The sequence below is a fragment of the Pseudophryne corroboree genome, chromosome 4 (genome assembly GCF_028390025.1).
Source record: "Pseudophryne corroboree isolate aPseCor3 chromosome 4, aPseCor3.hap2, whole genome shotgun sequence".
In the NCBI taxonomy this organism is placed as follows: domain Eukaryota; kingdom Metazoa; phylum Chordata; class Amphibia; order Anura; family Myobatrachidae; genus Pseudophryne; species Pseudophryne corroboree.
This window is the reverse complement of record NC_086447.1, coordinates 850,019,734-850,037,649: the sequence shown is the minus strand read 5'-3', so window position 1 is coordinate 850,037,649 and position 17,916 is coordinate 850,019,734. Positions and strand designations below refer to the sequence as shown.

Genomic DNA, 17,916 nt, shown 5'->3' with positions numbered 1-17,916 from the left:
AAATGGTAAAATATGGTGTGTGTGCCCACTTTGCCAGTGTATTTCATGCCCAAAACAGCGTTGGGCCAAGCAAAATACAACTGCGTCATATGTAAGTGACCACCCTCTGTTGATTTCAGGTGTCAGATTTGTGGCCCAAGACTGGTTAACCCTTGCATAACGACAGCTACTTATTCAAAATGGTAAAATATGGTGTGTGTGCCCACTTTGCCAGTGTATTTCATGCCCAAAACAGCGTTGGGCCAAGCAAAAATAAGAATTTACTTACCGATAATTCTATTTCTCATAGTCCGTAGTGGATGCTGGGGACTCCGAAAGGACCATGGGGAATAGCGGCTCCGCAGGAGACTGGGCACAAAAGTAAAAGCTTTAGGACTACCTGGTGTGCACTGGCTCCTCCCCCTATGACCCTCCTCCAAGCCTCAGTTAGGATACTGTGCCCGGACGAGCGTACACAATAAGGAAGGATTTTGAATCCCGGGTAAGACTCATACCAGCCACACCGTACAACTTGTGATTTGAACCCAGTTAACAGCATGATAACAGAGGAGCCTCTGAAAAGATGGCTCACAACAATAATAACCCGATTTTTGTAACAATAACTATGTACAAGTATTGCAGACAATCCGCACTTGGGATGGGCGCCCAGCATCCACTACGGACTATGAGAAATAGAATTATCGGTAAGTAAATTCTTATTTTCTCTAACGTCCTAGTGGATGCTGGGGACTCCGAAAGGACCATGGGGATTATACCAAAGCTCCCAAACGGGCGGGAGAGTGCGGATGACTCTGCAGCACCGAATGAGAGAACTCCAGGTCCTCCTAAGCCAGGGTATCAAATTTGTAGAATTTAGCAAACGTGTTTGCCCCTGACCAAGTAGCTGCTCGGCAAAGTTGTAAAGCCGAGACCCCTCGGGCAGCCGCCTAAGATGAGCCCACTTTCCGTGTGGAATGGGCTTTTACAGATTTTGGCTGTGGCAGGCCTACCACAGAATGTGCAAGCTGAATTGTACTACAAATCCAACGAGCAATCGTCTGCTTAGAAGCAGGAGCACCCAGTTTGTTGGGTGCATACAGAATAAACAGCGAGTCAGATTTTCTGACTCCAGCCGTCCTGGAAACATATATTTTCAGGGCCCTGACTACGTCCAGCAACTTGGAATCCTCCAAGTCCCTAGTAGCCGCAGGCACCACAATAGGCTGGTTTAAGTGAAAAGCTGAAACCACCTTAGGGAGAAATTGAGGACGAGTCCTCAATTCTGCCCTATCCGTATGGAAAATTAGGTAAGGGCTTTTATGGGATAAAGCCGCCAATTCTGATACACGCCTGGCTGAAGCCAGGGCTAACAGCATTACCACTTTTCATGTGAGATATTTTAAGTCCACAGTGGTGAGTGGTTCAAACCAATGTGATTTTAGGAATCCCAAAACTACATTGAGATCCCAAGGTGCCACTGGAGGCACAAAAGGAGGCTGTATATGCAGTACCCCCTTGACAAACATCTGAACTTCAGGAACTGAAGCTAGTTCTTTTTAAACTTTTACTCTAAGCAGCTCAGGAGAGCCCCTTAGTATGCACCCTTCTCGTTCGGGCACAAAAATCTAACTGAGGCTTGGAGGAGGGTCATAGGGGGAGGAGCCAGTGCACACCAGGTAGTCCTAAAGCTTTTACTTTTGTGCCCAGTCTCCTGCGGAGCCGCTATTCCCCATGGTCCTTTCGGAGTCCCCAGCATCCACTAGGACGTTAGAGAAATACAACTGCGTCATATGTAAGTGACCACCCTCTGTTGATTTCAGGTGTCAGATTTGTGGCCCAAGACTGGTTAACCCTTGCAAAACGACAGCTACTTATTCAAAATGGTAAAATATGATGTGTGTGCCCACTTTGCCAGTGTATTTCATGCCCAAAACAGCGTTGGGCCAAGCAAAATACAAGTGGGTCACATGCAAGTGACCACCCTCTGTTGTTTTGGGGGGTCAAATTTGTGGCCCAAGACTAGTTAACCCTTGCTAAACTACAGCTACTTATTCAAACTTATTCAAAATGGCAAAATATGGTGTGTGTGCCCACTTTGCCAGTGTATTTCATGCCCAAAACAGCGTTGGGCCAAGCAAAATACAACTGCATCATATGTAAGTGACCACCCTCTGTTGATTTCAGGTGTCAGATTTGTGGCCCAAGACTGGTTAACCCTTGCAAAACTACAGCTACTTATTCAAAATGGTAAAATATGATGTGTGTGCCCACTTTGCCAGTGTATTTCATGCCCAAAACAGCGTTGGGCCAAGCAAAATACAAGTGGGTCACATGCAAGTGACCACCCTCTGTTGTTTTTGGGGGTCAAATTTGTGGCCCAAGACTAGTTAACCCTTGCTAAACTACAGCTACTTATTCAAAATGGTAAAATATGGTGTGTGTGCCCACTTTGCCAGTGTATTTCATGCCCAAAACTGCGTTGGGCCAGGCAAAATACAAGTGGGTCATATGTAAGGGAACCTACTCTGTTGATTTCCGGTGTCAAATTTGTTACCCAAGACTCATTAACCCTTGCAAAACTGAATGATCTGAATAAGAAGCTGGAGTTCGAATAAGAAGTGAATAAGAAGCTAGAGCTTGAATAAGAAGTGAATAAGAAGCTGGCCGAATAAGAAGCTAACTTCAGCATCGTTGATAAGAGGAAGATGATAACGCACCAGCCAGTCAGCTCTCACTGTCATTTTTCAAATTCGTAATGATTGGCTTGTGCATTATCACCTTGCGCTTATCACTAGTTAATCCCTTCTCTAGGCTTAATACATCTGACCCCAAGATTGGGAAACGCAGCCTGGTGTAATCTATGTTCATACTCTCATTTCATAAAGTTTAAATCTATAAAAAAATAAAAAATAAAACATTATGTACCCGGAAGCGCTGAGCTGTCGCTTCCAAAAGCCGGCTTCACTACTCCCGGAAGTGACGATGGGTTCCCGACTCCAGCCTCTGCAATAACGCAATGTGATTGGTCGGCTAGCGTCTGTGTGTGCGTTGTGCAGCGAAGTTATTGGCTAGCTGCTCCCCGTGTGTGCGCTGTGCAGCGATGTGATTGCGTGGCTGCTATCGGTACCTTGATTCTGCAGCGATGCGATTGGCTGGCTGAAGCGCCGTATGGAGCAGTAGGGTGGTTGTGTTGCTGCTTCTTCTCCGGGAGTAGAGGATGCACAGGGGAGAGCTGGCGGCTGTGCGCGCTTCCCTCCCGGTCCTCGCTCTCCTGTACGGGGTGTGCTACGGCGGACGATCCCTGCCTGCTCTCAGTGATGACATTCCCTTCCGCCTCAACTGGCCCGGGCCGGACTTCTCGCTGGTCAGTCACCCGGGATTAGCATTGGGCCTGTGGGTCAGTGATGCACAGAGGACGCTGGGGTTGTTATGTAGATGTCAGGGATGCACATGAGGTGCTGGAGTGGATATGTAGGTGTCAGTGATGCGCTGGTGGGTTTATGTAGGTGTCAGTGAAGCACATGAGGCGCTGGCGGGGCTATATAGGTGTCAGCGATGCACAGGAGGCGCTGGCGTGGTTATGTAGGTGTCAGCGATGCACTGGAGGCGCTGGCGTGGTTATGTAGGTGTCAGCGATGCACTGGAAGCGCTGGCGTGGTTATGTAGGTGTCAGCGATGCACTGGAGGCGCTGGCGGGGTTATGTAGGTGTCAGCGATGCACTGGAGGCGCTGGCGTGGTTATGTAGGTGTCAGCGATGCACAGGAGGCGCTGGCGGGGTTATGTAGGTGTCAGCAATGCACAGGAGGCGATGGCGTGGTTATGTAGGTGTCAGGGATGCACTGGAGGTGCTGGCGTGGTTATGTAGGTGTCAGCGATGCACAGGAGGCGCTGGCGGGGCTATATAGGTGTCAGTGATGCACAGGAGGCGCTGGCGTGGTTATGTACATGTCAGCGATGCACTGGAGGCGCTGGTGTGGTTATGTAGGTGTCAGCGATGCACAGGAGGCGCTGGCGGGGTTATGTAGGTGTCAGTGATGCACAGGAGGCGCTGGCGGGGCTATATAGGTGTCAGTGATGCACAGGAGGCGCTGGCGGGGCTATATAGGTGTCAGTGATGCACAGGAGGCGCTGGCGTGGTTATGTAGATGTCAGCGATGCACTGGAGGCGCTGGTGTGGTTATGTAGGTGTCAGTGATGCACAGGAGGCGCTGGCGGGGCTATATAGGTGTCAGTGATGCACAGGAGGCGCTGGCGTGGTTATGTAGATGTCAGCGATGCACTGGAGGCGCTGGTGTGGTTATGTAGGTGTCAGCGATGCACAGGAGGCGCTGGCGGGGTTATGTAGGTGTCAGTGATGCACAGGAGGCGATGGCGTGGTTATGTAGGTGTCAGCGATGCACAGGAGGCGCTGGCGGGGTTATGTAGGTGTCAGTGATGCACAGGAGGCGCTGGCGGGGCTATATAGGTGTCAGTGATGCACAGGAGGCGCTGGCGTGGTTATGTAGATGTCAGCGATGCACTGGAGGCGCTGGTGTGGTTATGTAGGTGTCAGTGATGCACAGGAGGCGCTGGCGGGGTTATATAGGTGTCAGTGATGCACAGGAGGCGCTGGTGTGGTTATGTAGGTGTCAGCGATGCACAGTAGGCGATGGCGTGGTTATATAGGTGTCAGTGATGCACTGGAGGTGCTGGCGTGGTTATGTAGGTGTCAGGGATGCACAGGAGGCGCTGGCGTGGTTATGTAGGTGTCAGGGATGCACTGGAGGCGCTGGCGTGGTTATGTAGGTGTCAGTGATGCACAGGAGGCGCTGGCGGGGCTATATAGGTGTCAGCGATGCACAGGAGGCGCTGGCGTGGTTATGTAGGTGTTAGCGATGCACTGGAGGCGCTGGCGTGGTTATGTAGGTGTCAGCGATGCACAGGAGGCGCTGGCGTGGTTATGTAGGTGTCAGCGATGCACTGGAGGCGCTGGCGTGGTTATGTAGGTGTCAGCGATGCACAGGAGGCGCTGGCGTGGTTATGTAGGTTTTGAAAATGGGGAGACGAAAGAAGGCTCTTGTGTGGGCGCACTCTTGTAGAAGAAATAAATTTGATATGATAATTGAGATGAAATATTTAAAACATAACTTTTATTAGTTTTTTTACAATATAAGGTTCTTCCCTGAGATCTATCCTTCAAAATGCAACATAGAAAGCATCTTGATAAATAAAATGTTCTGGTCTCTTATTGGTAAAGAGTGTGTGGAAGGGTTGTAGACATCAGTGGGTCATACCCCCGTTCCCCTTGACCAGTGCAGACTTGCTGCATTAATGGAACCACGGGGTGGTCAAGACACAAAGATATATAGGACTATGCTCTTTGGCTTATATGAGATTAGAGTAATGATCAGAAGTCACTCCTCTAAATATGAAAATGATGATACAGAAAGATTTGCATGCACCTATCTGGATGCGAGACAGTGATAATGGTAGAGAGAAGTATTTAAAATCACGAAAATGGTGCCAGTGACCAATAGGTCTAAAAGTTACTGGGTAGAAGAAAGTGGTGATACTGCTGTTGGTGTTGCTGCCACATAAATGAGGAAAATCCTGCTCTACAACACCAGGTATTCACAGGTGGTCTCCCTTCCTGGTACTGACCTGGCCCAACGCTGTTTAGCTTCCAAGATCAGACGAGATCGGGCGCTGGCAGCGTGGTATGGTAGTAGAGAGTTTAGTGTGAACCCCAATGAGAGTGCACCTATTTAAGAATGTTGAAGATTTAGGACCGACAGAAAGGTAATAGAGACAGGATCGTGGAAATGTGTGGATCTGCTTTTCACGTTAGACCCGATTCCAAAATTCCCACTCACGTGGTGCAATGTACCGGGAATCGTGAATGAGAGTCCACGAAAATTGGTGATCTATAGAAGATGAGGTTATAAGAATTGGCACTGTTAATTACAGTCAAAGAAATCCCTGACTGCTGGTATGTTATGATTTGTCCAAGCAGACAGTAAATGATAAGGAATATTAGATGAACCAGGTGAATATGTAGTCACTGTAGAGATACAGTTTTTTTCTCAAATTAAGGAGGAGGTCCCAAAACTGCACAGACATATATCTGTTAACAAAAAGCATTAACTAATGAGTCATAGGATGTTTGCCTCTTGACCTCAGATAGGATGTTAGATGCTTAACACATATGGTAGATACATGCTATTTATATTCATACATCAATTACTAAATAGGCAGAAATAGGAAGAAATAAGAGCCAAAAACACTCTTAAAAATAACAAGTATATATTAATTATATGCATAAATTGGTGAAACTTTGGATATTAACTGCTTAACTTCCAACAGGGTGCTAAATGTTAGGTATATGATAATACAGACCCCTCATAATTTACCACTATAATACACACTAAATGCAAGATAATTAAAGCAGCTCTGCTGAGATTTGCAGTGGTAATTGCTATCCGTGGCATGCAGCCACAGGATAGTGGGGCTTACGGTTTCACCAGAGATATGAGAAAGCCAAAAGGAGCAAGGAGGTAGAATTGGCTAAATGCCAAGATGCGGTTGTGTCGACGAGACCCCTATTCCTGGATGCGGAAGACGCGTTTCGCCCTAAGGCTTGTTCACTTCCGGGTTCCGTGTGGTCCGGTGTGGGGAGCGGGCTTTTAAGTCCGCCAACGGTAGAGCTGTCCAATCCGGAGGTGTCGTGTGGTGGGTGTGATCTGCCCGTGTAAGCGGTTACTAGGAGACCGCATTAATGACGGCAGATCCGGGAGGTGAAAGATAATCCCATATCGCGAGATCGCGGACGCCATTTTGGTTGCGGGAGCAGTACCAATTGAAAATACTGTTAGTGTGGGCAGTTGCTAAGAGACTGCATTGGCAGAGCTTAGGACGACAGATCCGGAAGGTGAAGAGTAATCACACCGCGAGATCGCGGACGCCATATTGCGTGTGAAAGTGAATACCAATTGTGATTACTATTTGTATGGGCGGTTGCTAAGAGACTGTAGTAGCGGAGCTAAAACGACATATCCGGAGGACTGAGAGCATTAAATAGTGATTGATCACCATTTTGAATATGGGAATGATATGCCATAAGTTGATGGCAAGTGCTCAAAATAGCAGGGTTAAATTGCTTCACTGTGAAAGTAATGTTGCAATTTGATGGTAAAAAGCAGCATGATACTAAGAAAAGTATATGAGACCCTTAGAAGGAGGATAAAATAAATAATGAAAAACCAACATAAAAGGGTATATATGCGAAATGGACGTGCCTGAGATAAGCGATGGTGAGTGGAGGGTGAATGCAAGAGTTGAAGGATCATAAGATGATGAATGCAATATATGGGTTGGTGTGACTCAGGAAAGGTTACTGTTGTGATACATGTGGAAAAGGGTGTATGTGTACGGTGAAAAAACCATGATAAAATGGAAAGAGGTGAGAGGTATTGCTATTGGTGCACATTGTGCGGTGAACCCAATGAGACATGGATGAATAGGAGAGGTGGGGGGTAGGTGTGCCCGGTTTGCTGTTGGTACCGGGAGGCCGGGAGTAGGGGGGGGGAGTAAAGGAGGGGGTTTATGGGGATGGTTATGGTTTAGTGGAGAGGTGATGGGGGAAGGTGGTTTTAATGGGGGAGGAAAAAGGGGAGGGTTTTTTTTTTTTGTTCTCTCCAAAAATTATTTTGTGTTTCAAGACCGATTTTTCTTACAAATCAGGGGAACTGCTATGGGGGCAGCATGTGCACCTACATATGCAAATCTCTTTTTAGGGTGGTGGGAGCACTTCCATGTTTTCAACACCCGTAATGAAAAATATACCATACACATAATACTGTGGCTAAGATACATCGATGATGTCTTCTTGATTTGGAATGGTAATAAGAGCTTACTCTTGGAGTTCATTCAGATTCTGAATCAAAATGAACTTAATATTACCCTGACACACTTCATCAGCCCAACAAGAGTACCATTCTTAGATCTTAGTATCTACAAATCCAATGCAGGCTTCCTAGAAACGGAATTATTCCGTAAGGAGACTGCAACTAACAGTCTCCTTCACCAAACAAGCTCTCATTTTCCGCCCACCGTGGAAAACATTCCCAAAGGGGAATACCTACGCTTGAGACGTAACTGCTCAGAAGACTCTACCTTCAAAACCAAAAGTTTGGAACTAACTAACCGTCTCTTGGATAGAGGCTACAGCAGACGCTCACTCAAACGGGCATACACCGCTACTGCAGCAACCAAAAGAGAGAGTCTGATTTTCGGAAAGAAAAGTAAGAGTACGGAGCAGGAAGATACCGTCCGCTTCATTGGAACTTTCTGCCCTGAATGGAGGAAGCTGAAGGAAGCAATAACCAGACATCTCCCCATCTTACAATTGGACCCAGATTTGGCACCCCTCTTCGACTCCCCACTACAAATGAGCTGGCGCAGATCAAAAAATATGAGAGACCATCTAGTGCATAGCCATCTGATCTCCTCAAACACCAAAAAACCTTCTATCACAGGTTCCTTCCCTTGCGGCCATTGCAAATCTTGCCCTCAAATCCTGCAAACCAACATGGTCACCGACAGGTTTGACCAGGTGGTCAAGTTACAACACTTTTTTAACTGTAATACGCAGGCGGTGATATATTGCATAACGTGTGAGTGTAATCTTAAGTATGTAGGCATGACTACACGCAAATGGAAAGAAAGAATCTTAGAACACCTTGGTAACATCCGCAATGCTTCCAGAGATCTCAACAGAATGAAACAGCTTACATCAGTAGCGAGACATTTCAATTTTGTTCATAAAGGATCCATTAAAGGGTTCAAGACCTTCTGCTTAGATCGAGTACATCTTGGAATACGGGGAGGAGACATAACCAAAGAACTATTTAAAAAGGAGAGTGAATGGATCTTCCGCTTGAACTGCCTGAAACCCTTCGGTCTGAATGAAACCATCAATTACGGAGTCTTTTTGTAAAGTATGTCTCACCTGCCTCTCACTTATTATTTACATCTCTAGAATAGTAATCACTTTTAATCCAATATTATCTTAACAGCTTACCTACACACATGTACTTTCTAATGCATTTATTTTATGTATATTTTATTCCCCCTGTTGATAATCCTTTACCATATATTTTACCAACAATACACTCTGACACAAAGTCATATCTCCTCCTCCTAATTCCCTATTCCTTCCATTAATTTTTCACCATCAGCCATCACTCACCACTCACCCCACTTTTTTTCCCCTCCCCCACTGTAACTTACAATACTCCAATACCTTAACTTCACATTCCAGCACCCCCGACCAAATACCTTAACCTTCCCCCCCCCCATTAAAAAAACCCTCCCCTTTTTCCTCCCCCATTAAAACCACCTTCCCCCATCACCTCTCCACTAAACCATAACCATCCCCATAAACCCCCTCCTTTACTCCCCCCCCCTACTCCCGGCCTCCCGGTACCAACAGCAAACCGGGCACACCTACCCCCCACCTCTCCTATTCATCCATGTCTCATTGGGTTCACCGCACAATGTGCACCAATAGCAATACCTCTCACCTCTTTCCATTTTATCATGGTTTTTTCACCGTACACATACACCCTTTTCCACATGTATCACAACAGTAACCTTTCCTGAGTCACACCAACCCATATATTGCATTCATCATCTTATGATCCTTCAACTCTTGCATTCACCCTCCACTCACCATCGCTTATCTCAGGCACGTCCATTTCGCATATATACCCTTTTATGTTGGTTTTTCATTATTTATTTTATCCTCCTTCTAAGGGTCTCATATACTTTTCTTAGTATCATGCTGCTTTTTACCATCAAATTGCAACATTACTTTCACAGTGAAGCAATTTAGCCCTGCTATTTTGAGCACTTGCCATCAACTTATGGCATATCATTCCCATATTCAAAATGGTGATCAATCACTATTTAATGCTCTCAGTCCTCCGGATATGTCGTTTTAGCTCCGCTACTACAGTCTCTTAGCAACCGCCCATACAAATAGTAATCACAATTGGTATTCACTTTCACACGCAATATGGCGTCCGCGATCTCGCGGTGTGATTACTCTTCACCTTCCGGATCTGTCGTCCTAAGCTCTGCCAATGCAGTCTCTTAGCAACTGCCCACACTAACAGTATTTTCAATTGGTACTGCTCCCGCAACCAAAATGGCGTCCGCGATCTCGCGATATGGGATTATCTTTCACCTCCCGGATCTGCCGTCATTAATGCGGTCTCCTAGTAACCGCTTACACGGGCAGATCACACCCACCACACGACACCTCCGGATTGGACAGCTCTACCGTTGGCGGACTTAAAAGCCCGCTCCCCACACCGGACCACACGGAACCCGGAAGTGAACAAGCCTTAGGGCGAAACGCGTCTTCCGCATCCAGGAATAGGGGTCTCGTCGACACAACCGCATCTTGGCATTTAGCCAATTCTACCTCCTTGCTCCTTTTGGCTTTCTCATATCTCTGGTGAAACCGTAAGCCCCACTATCCTGTGGCTGCATGCCACGGATAGCAATTACCACTGCAAATCTCAGCAGAGCTGCTTTAATTATCTTGCATTTAGTGTGTATTATAGTGGTAAATTATGAGGGGTCTGTATTATCATATACCTAACATTTAGCACCCTGTTGGAAGTTAAGCAGTTAATATCCAAAGTTTCACCAATTTATGCATATAATTAATATATACTTGTTATTTTTAAGAGTGTTTTTGGCTCTTATTTCTTCCTATTTCTGCCTATTTAGTAATTGATGTATGAATATAAATAGCATGTATCTACCATATGTGTTAAGCATCTAACATCCTATCTGAGGTCAAGAGGCAAACATCCTATGACTCATTAGTTAATGCTTTTTGTTAACAGATATATGTCTGTGCAGTTTTGGGACCTCCTCCTTAATTTGAGAAAAAAACTGTATCTCTACAGTGACTACATATTCACCTGGTTCATCTAATATTCCTTATCATTTACTGTCTGCTTGGACAAATCATAACATACCAGCAGTCAGGGATTTCTTTGACTGTAATTAACAGTGCCAATTCTTATAACCTCATCTTCTATAGATCACCAATTTTCGTGGACTCTCATTCACGATTCCCGGTACATTGCACCACGTGAGTGGGAATTTTGGAATCGGGTCTAACGTGAAAAGCAGATCCACACATTTCCACGATCCTGTCTCTATTACCTTTCTGTCGGTCCTAAATCTTCAACATTCTTAAATAGGTGCACTCTCATTGGGGTTCACACTAAACTCTCTACTACCATACCACGCTGCCAGCGCCCGATCTCGTCTGATCTTGGAAGCTAAACAGCGTTGGGCCAGGTCAGTACCAGGAAGGGAGACCACCTGTGAATACCTGGTGTTGTAGAGCAGGATTTTCCTCATTTATGTGGCAGCAACACCAACAGCAGTATCACCACTTTCTTCTACCCAGTAACTTTTAGACCTATTGGTCACTGGCACCATTTTCGTGATTTTAAATACTTCTCTCTACCATTATCACTGTCTCGCATCCAGATAGGTGCATGCAAATCTTTCTGTATCATCATTTTCATATTTAGAGGAGTGACTTCTGATCATTACTCTAATCTCATATAAGCCAAAGAGCATAGTCCTATATATCTTTGTGTCTTGACCACCCCTTGGTTCCATTAATGCAGCAAGTCTGCACTGGTCAAGGGGAACGGGGGTATGACCCACTGATGTCTACAACCCTTCCACACACTCTTTACCAATAAGAGACCAGAACATTTTATTTATCAAGATGCTTTCTATGTTGCATTTTGAAGGATAGATCTCAGGGAAGAACCTTATATTGTAAAAAAAACTAATAAAAGTTATGTTTTAAATATTTCATCTCAATTATCATATCAAATTTATTTCTTCTACAAGAGTGCGCCCACACAAGAGCCTTCTTTCGTCTCCCCATTTTCAAAAGTTTGCATACTTTCTGGCTCTGGGTGCACCACCAACGAGGACAAAATTAACATCTATACGTATATTTTTATACACAACACTGAAAGGGCCATTTTTGCCCCTTCTCTCCCTGTCTGATTAAGGGTAACCTATTGTCCAATTTTGTTTTTTTCTTCTCTAATTTCAGTATTATTCCTAATTAGTCAATCCGGTGCCGGATCGCTCTAGGTTTTTGTGTGGTTATGTAGGTGTCAGCGATGCACTGGAGGCGCTGGCGTGGTTATGTAGGTGACAGCGATGCACTGGAGGCGCTGGCGTGGTTATGTAGGTGTCAGCGATGCACAGGAGGCGCTGGCGGGGTTATGTAGGTGTCAGGGATGCACTGGAGGCGCTGGTGTGGTTATGTAGGTGTCAGTGATGCACAGGAGGCGCTGGCGGGGCTATATAGGTGTCAGCAATGCACAGGAGGCGATGGCGTGGTTATGTAGGTGTCAGGGATGCACTGGAGGTGCTAGCGGGGTTATGTAGGTGTCAGCGATGCACAGGAGGCGCTGGCGGGGCTATATAGGTGTCAGCGATGCACAGGAGGCGATGGCGTGGTTATGTAGGTGTCAGCGATGCACAGGAGGCGCTGGCGTGGTTATGTAGGTGTCAGCGAGGCGCTGGCGTGGTTACGTAGGCGTCAGCGATGCACTGGAGGCGCTGGCGTGGTTATGTAGGTGTCAGCGATGCGCTGGCGGGGTTATGTAGGTGTCAGCGAGGCGCTGGCGTGGTTACGTAGGCGTCAGCGATGCACTGGAGGCGCTGGCGTGGTTATGTAGGTGTCAGCGATGCACTGGAGGCGCTGGCGGGGTTATGTAGGTGTCAGCGATGCACTGGAGGCGCTGGCGTGGTTATGTAGGTGTCAGCGATGCACAGGAGGCGCTGGCGGGGTTATGTAGGTGTCAGCAATGCACAGGAGGCGATGGCGTGGTTATGTAGGTGTCAGGGATGCACTGGAGGTGCTGGCGGGGTTATGTAGGTGTCAGGGATGCACTGGAGGCGCTGGCGTGGTTATGTAGGTGTCAGTGATGCACAGGAGGCGCTGGCGGGGCTATATAGGTGTCAGTGATGCACAGGAGGCGCTGGCGGGGCTATATAGGTGTCAGTGATGCACAGGAGGCGCTGGCGTGGTTATGTAGATGTCAGCGATGCACTGGAGGCGCTGGTGTGGTTATGTAGGTGTCAGCGATGCACAGGAGGCGCTGGCGGGGTTATGTAGGTGTCAGTGATGCACAGGAGGCGCTGGCGGGGCTATATAGGTGTCAGTGATGCACAGGAGGCGCTGGCGGGGCTATATAGGTGTCAGTGATGCACAGGAGGCGCTGGCGTGGTTATGTAGATGTCAGCGATGCACTGGAGGCGCTGGTGTGGTTATGTAGGTGTCAGCGATGCACAGGAGGCGCTGGCGGGGTTATGTAGGTGTCAGTGATGCACAGGAGGCGATGGCGTGGTTATGTAGGTGTCAGCGATGCACAGGAGGCGCTGGCGGGGTTATGTAGGTGTCAGTGATGCACAGGAGGCGCTGGCGGAGCTATATAGGTGTCAGTGATGCACAGGAGGCGCTGGCGTGGTTATGTAGATGTCAGCGATGCACTGGAGGCGCTGGTGTGGTTATGTAGGTGTCAGTGATGCACAGGAGGCGCTGGCGGGGTTATATAGGTGTCAGTGATGCACAGGAGGCGCTGATGTGGTTATGTAGGTGTCAGCGATGCACAGGAGGCGCTGGTGGGTTTATGTAGGTGTCAGTGAAGCACAGGAGGCGCTGGCGGGGTTATGTAGGTGTCAGCGATGCACAGGAGGCGCTGGCGGGGTTATGTAGGTGTCAGTGATGCACAGGAGGCGATGGCGTGGTTATATAGGTGTCAGTGATGCACTGGAGGTGCTGGCGTGGTTATGTAGGTGTCAGGGATGCACAGGAGGCGCTGGCGTGGTTATGTAGGTGTCAGGGATGCACTGGAGGCGCTGGTGTGGTTATGTAGGTGTCAGTGATGCACAGGAGGCGCTGGCGGGGCTATATAGGTGTCAGCGATGCACAGGAGGCGCTGGCGTGGTTATGTAGGTGTCAGCGATGCACTGGAGGCGCTGGCGTGGTTATGTAGGTGTCAGCGATGCACAGGAGGCGCTGGCGTGGTTATGTAGGTGTCAGCGATGCACTGGAGGCGCTGGCGTGGTTATGTAGGTGTCAGCGATGCACAGGAGGCGCTGGCGTGGTTATGTAGGTGTCAGCGATGCACTGGAGGCGCTGGCGTGGTTATGTAGGTGTCAGCGATGCACTGGAGGCGCTGGCGTGGTTATGTAGGTGTCAGCGATGCACAGGAGGCGCTGGCGGGGTTATGTAGGTGTCAGCGATGCACAGGAGGCGCTGGCGGGGCTATATAGGTGTCAGCGATGCACAGGAGGCGATGGCGTGGTTATGTAGGTGTCAGGGATGCACTGGAGGTGCTAGCGGGGTTATGTAGGTGTCAGCGATGCACAGGAGGCGCTGGCGGGGCTATATAGGTGTCAGCGATGCACAGGAGGCGATGGCGTGGTTATGTAGGTGTCAGCGATGCACAGGAGGCGCTGGCGTGGTTATGTAGGTGTCAGCGAGGCGCTGGCGTGGTTACGTAGGCGTCAGCGATGCACTGGAGGCGCTGGCGTGGTTATGTAGGTGTCAGCGATGCACTGGAGGCGCTGGCGGGGTTATGTAGGTGTCAGCGAGGCGCTGGCGTGGTTACGTAGGCGTCAGCGATGCACTGGAGGCGCTGGCGTGGTTATGTAGGTGTCAGCGATGCACTGGAGGCGCTGGCGGGGTTATGTAGGTGTCAGCGATGCACTGGAGGCGCTGGCGGGGTTATGTAGGTGTCAGCGATGCACAGGAGGCGCTGCCGGGGCTATATAGGTGTCAGCGATGCACTGGAGGCGCTGGCGGGGTTATGTAGGTGTCAGTGATGCACTGGAGGCGCTGGCGGGGTTATGTAGGTGTCAGCGATGCACTGGAGGCGCTGGCGTGGTTATGTAGGTGTCAGCGATGCACAGGAGGCGCTGGCGGGGCTATATAGGTGTCAGCGATGCACAGGAGGCGCTGGCGTGGTTATGTAGGTGTCAGCGATGCACAGGAGGCGCTGGCGTGGTTATGTAGGTGTCAGCGAGGCGCTGGCGTGGTTACGTAGGCGTCAGCGATACACTGGAGGCGCTGGCGTGGTTATGTAGGTGTCAGCGATGCACAGGAGGCGCTGGCGGGGTTATGTAGGTGTCAGTGATGCACAGGAGGCGCTGGCGGGGCTATATAGGTGTCAGCGATGCACAGGAGGCGCTGGCGTGGTTATGTAGGTGTCAGCGATGCACTGGAGGCGCTGGCGTGGTTATGTAGGTGTCAGCGATGCACTGGAGGTGCTGGCAGGGTTATGTAGGTGTCAGCGATGCACAGGAGGCGCTGGCGGGGTTATGTAGGTGTCAGCGATGCACAGGAGGCGCTGGCGGGGCTATGTAGGTGTCAGCGAGGCGCTGGTGGGGTTACGTAGGTGTCAGGGATGCACAGGAGGCGCTAGCGGGGTTATGTAGGTGTCAGGGATGCACTGGTGGTGCTGGCGTGGTTATGTAGGTGTCAGGGATGCACTGGAGGCGCTGGCGTGGTTATGTAGGTGTCAGTGATGCACAGGAGGCGCTGGCGGGGCTATATGGGTGTCAGCGATGCACAGGAGGCGCTGGCGTGGTTATGTAGGTGTCAGCGGTGCACTGGAAGTGCTGGCGGGGTTATGTAGGTGTCAGCGATGTACTGGAGGCGCTGGCGGGGTTATGTAGGTATCAGGGATAGACAGGAGGTGCTTGTGTGGTTATGTAGGTATCAGGGATAGACAGGAGGTGCTTGCGTGGTTATGTAGGTGTCAGTGATGCACAGGAGGCGCTGATGGGGTTACGTAGGTGTCAGGGAGGCGCTGGGGTGTTTACTTAGGTGTCGGTGATGCACAGTAGGTGCTGACGGGGTTAGTCGTAGGTGTCAGTGGTGAGCAGGGGACGCTGGGGTGGTTATGAGTCTGTCACTGAAAGTTATGGGGATCACAGATATTATTATTATTATTATTATTATTATTATTATTATTATTATCTGTTATTTATGTGGCTCCACACGGGTTCTGAAGCACCTTACAAAGTTCATAAGCAAAACAGTGCACAAAAAACAAGATGAAAAACATTGCAGAACATGGGATACAAGCTATATAAACATTGTTTTGTATCCAGTCACAGCACCCACAGAGTAGTGTTGCCTGTTGAGCCTAAAGCAGGCATGTCCAAACTGCGGCCCTCCAGCTGTTGTGAGACTACAAATCCCAGCATGCCCTGACAGTTTTGCTGTCAGAGAATGCTAAAGCTGTGTCAGGGCATGCTGGGATGTATAGTTTCTCAACAGCTGGAGGGCCGCAGTTTGGACATGCCTGGACTAAAAGTTTGATGTCAATGTGGGCAGAGGAGGAGCACAAGAGGGAAGGGGGTCTTGTTTGTGAGAGCTTATAGTCTAGCGGGGAGGGTCGTGGAGGGGTGAGTTAGGATGAGTGCTGGAAGGCTTTAAAACAGAATTGGGTTTTGAGAGAAATGGAGAGGCTAATTATGGGGGTGTGAGAGTTTCAGAGATGGGGAGCACAGGCAAAATCTTTGAGGCAGGATTGGGTGTAGGGGGTAATCAGTTGGGAGGAGAGGCAGCAGTCAATGGTTGGGTGAAGTGAGTGGCTGGGAGCATAGAGGAAGATTAGGTCAGGATTCTGAAGGGAAAGCGTAGCAACTAAAGGACCTGGTGTACAGGGGAGGCAGAAGCTGTTTCTTTGGAGAGCAGGATGAACCAAAGCTAAGTCCCTGGTGTCAAAAGCCGTGGACAGGTCAGGGTGAATAAGCAGAGAGCAGTAGCCCTTAGCTTTGGCAGCAAGATGGTCATTAGTAAGGGCAGTTGCTGTAGAGTGGAGAGAAACTGAAATGATAAAAGCAGGGAGTGGGATGAAATAAATGTGATAAGGCGGTTGGAGGTGATCCGCTTGAGGATTAGGGTCAAGAGTGGGTTTTTTAAGAATGGAAGAGACAAAAGCATGCTTGAACGCAGAGTAGATAATGCCTGATGTGAGACGAAGGTTTAACAGATGAGCAAGATGGGAAAGGGCAATGGGAGAGAAGGAGGGGGATAGGGTCAAGGGGTAAAATGGAAGGAGGGGAGGAAAGAAAGAGCTGATAGAGTTATAATGTATGTAGAGATGGGAAGGGAGAGGAGGGTGTGGTGGGAGGTGATGTCCTGGTGGATGGATACAATTTTGGATGATAAATGGGGTGGCGGAAAAAGGGAGGGAAGGCGCGGAAGTAGTTGAAGGTAGCAAGGTGTCCGCAAAGGTTGGAGGACTGGGGAAATTCAGCTGCTAGTTACCCGCAATTGTCGGGAATTCTTCTCTCATCCCCGGGGATGAGAGAAGAAACCCGACAAAAGTGCTGCCTCGCGGCCGGCGCAAGGCTGATTTTGTCGGGAATCAGCCTCGCGTCGGGGAGTTAAGTTGGAGAATGCCCGTTCTCCCGACAATTCAACCTGTTTAGTTGGCGAGAACGGGACATCGCCGACTTAACTGGAGCTGAATTGAATAGCGTCGGGAGCTAATTCCCGGCGCTATTCATAAGTTGCCGAATTGAATTGACCCCTTTTGTAGTTGAGGAAGTCCGCCTAGGTACACAATTTTCTCCAGTGTCGCTCTGTGGTTCAAGAACACTTGCAGATACCTGGTGAATTTGGAATACCAAGGTTGATGCACAGATGTGCAAAGGTGCATAGTGGCCGCTGGAGCAACAGTGTCCAGAGCAATAGTAAGGGTACTGTTGTGAAGGGAAATGGCTTGGTCAAGACAGGAGAGGTTGACAATGGGGGAGCAGAAAGAGTCGAGCACGGAGGAGGCAGAAACCACCTCAAGGTTATGCTTGGTGAAGGTAACCTT

At 48.8% G+C, this 17,916-nt stretch overlaps 1 protein-coding gene and 2 non-coding genes across 4 annotated transcripts in view; 2 read left to right on the top strand and 1 right to left on the bottom strand.

Moving 5' to 3' along the window:
• The first annotated feature begins 3,024 nt into the window (after positions 1–3,024).
• Positions 3,025–17,916, top strand: part of ERLEC1 (endoplasmic reticulum lectin 1) — a 48,958-nt gene continuing 34,066 nt past the window's right edge. The window contains exon 1 of one of the 2 annotated variants that reach the window (XM_063918654.1): positions 3,025–3,343. In XM_063918654.1, coding sequence (XP_063774724.1) covers positions 3,197–3,343 — 147 coding nt within the window. In that variant the 5' untranslated portion in view covers positions 3,025–3,196. The remainder of the gene's footprint in view (positions 3,344–17,916) is intronic. The other variant, XM_063918653.1, reaches the window with a different exon arrangement.
• LOC134912781 (5S ribosomal RNA) lies at positions 5,572–5,690 on the bottom strand. The gene has a single exon (XR_010176986.1). It is a non-coding gene; the product is annotated as a 5S ribosomal RNA (ribosomal RNA).
• On the top strand, positions 11,269–11,387 carry LOC134912663 (5S ribosomal RNA). The gene has a single exon (XR_010176979.1). It is a non-coding gene; the product is annotated as a 5S ribosomal RNA (ribosomal RNA).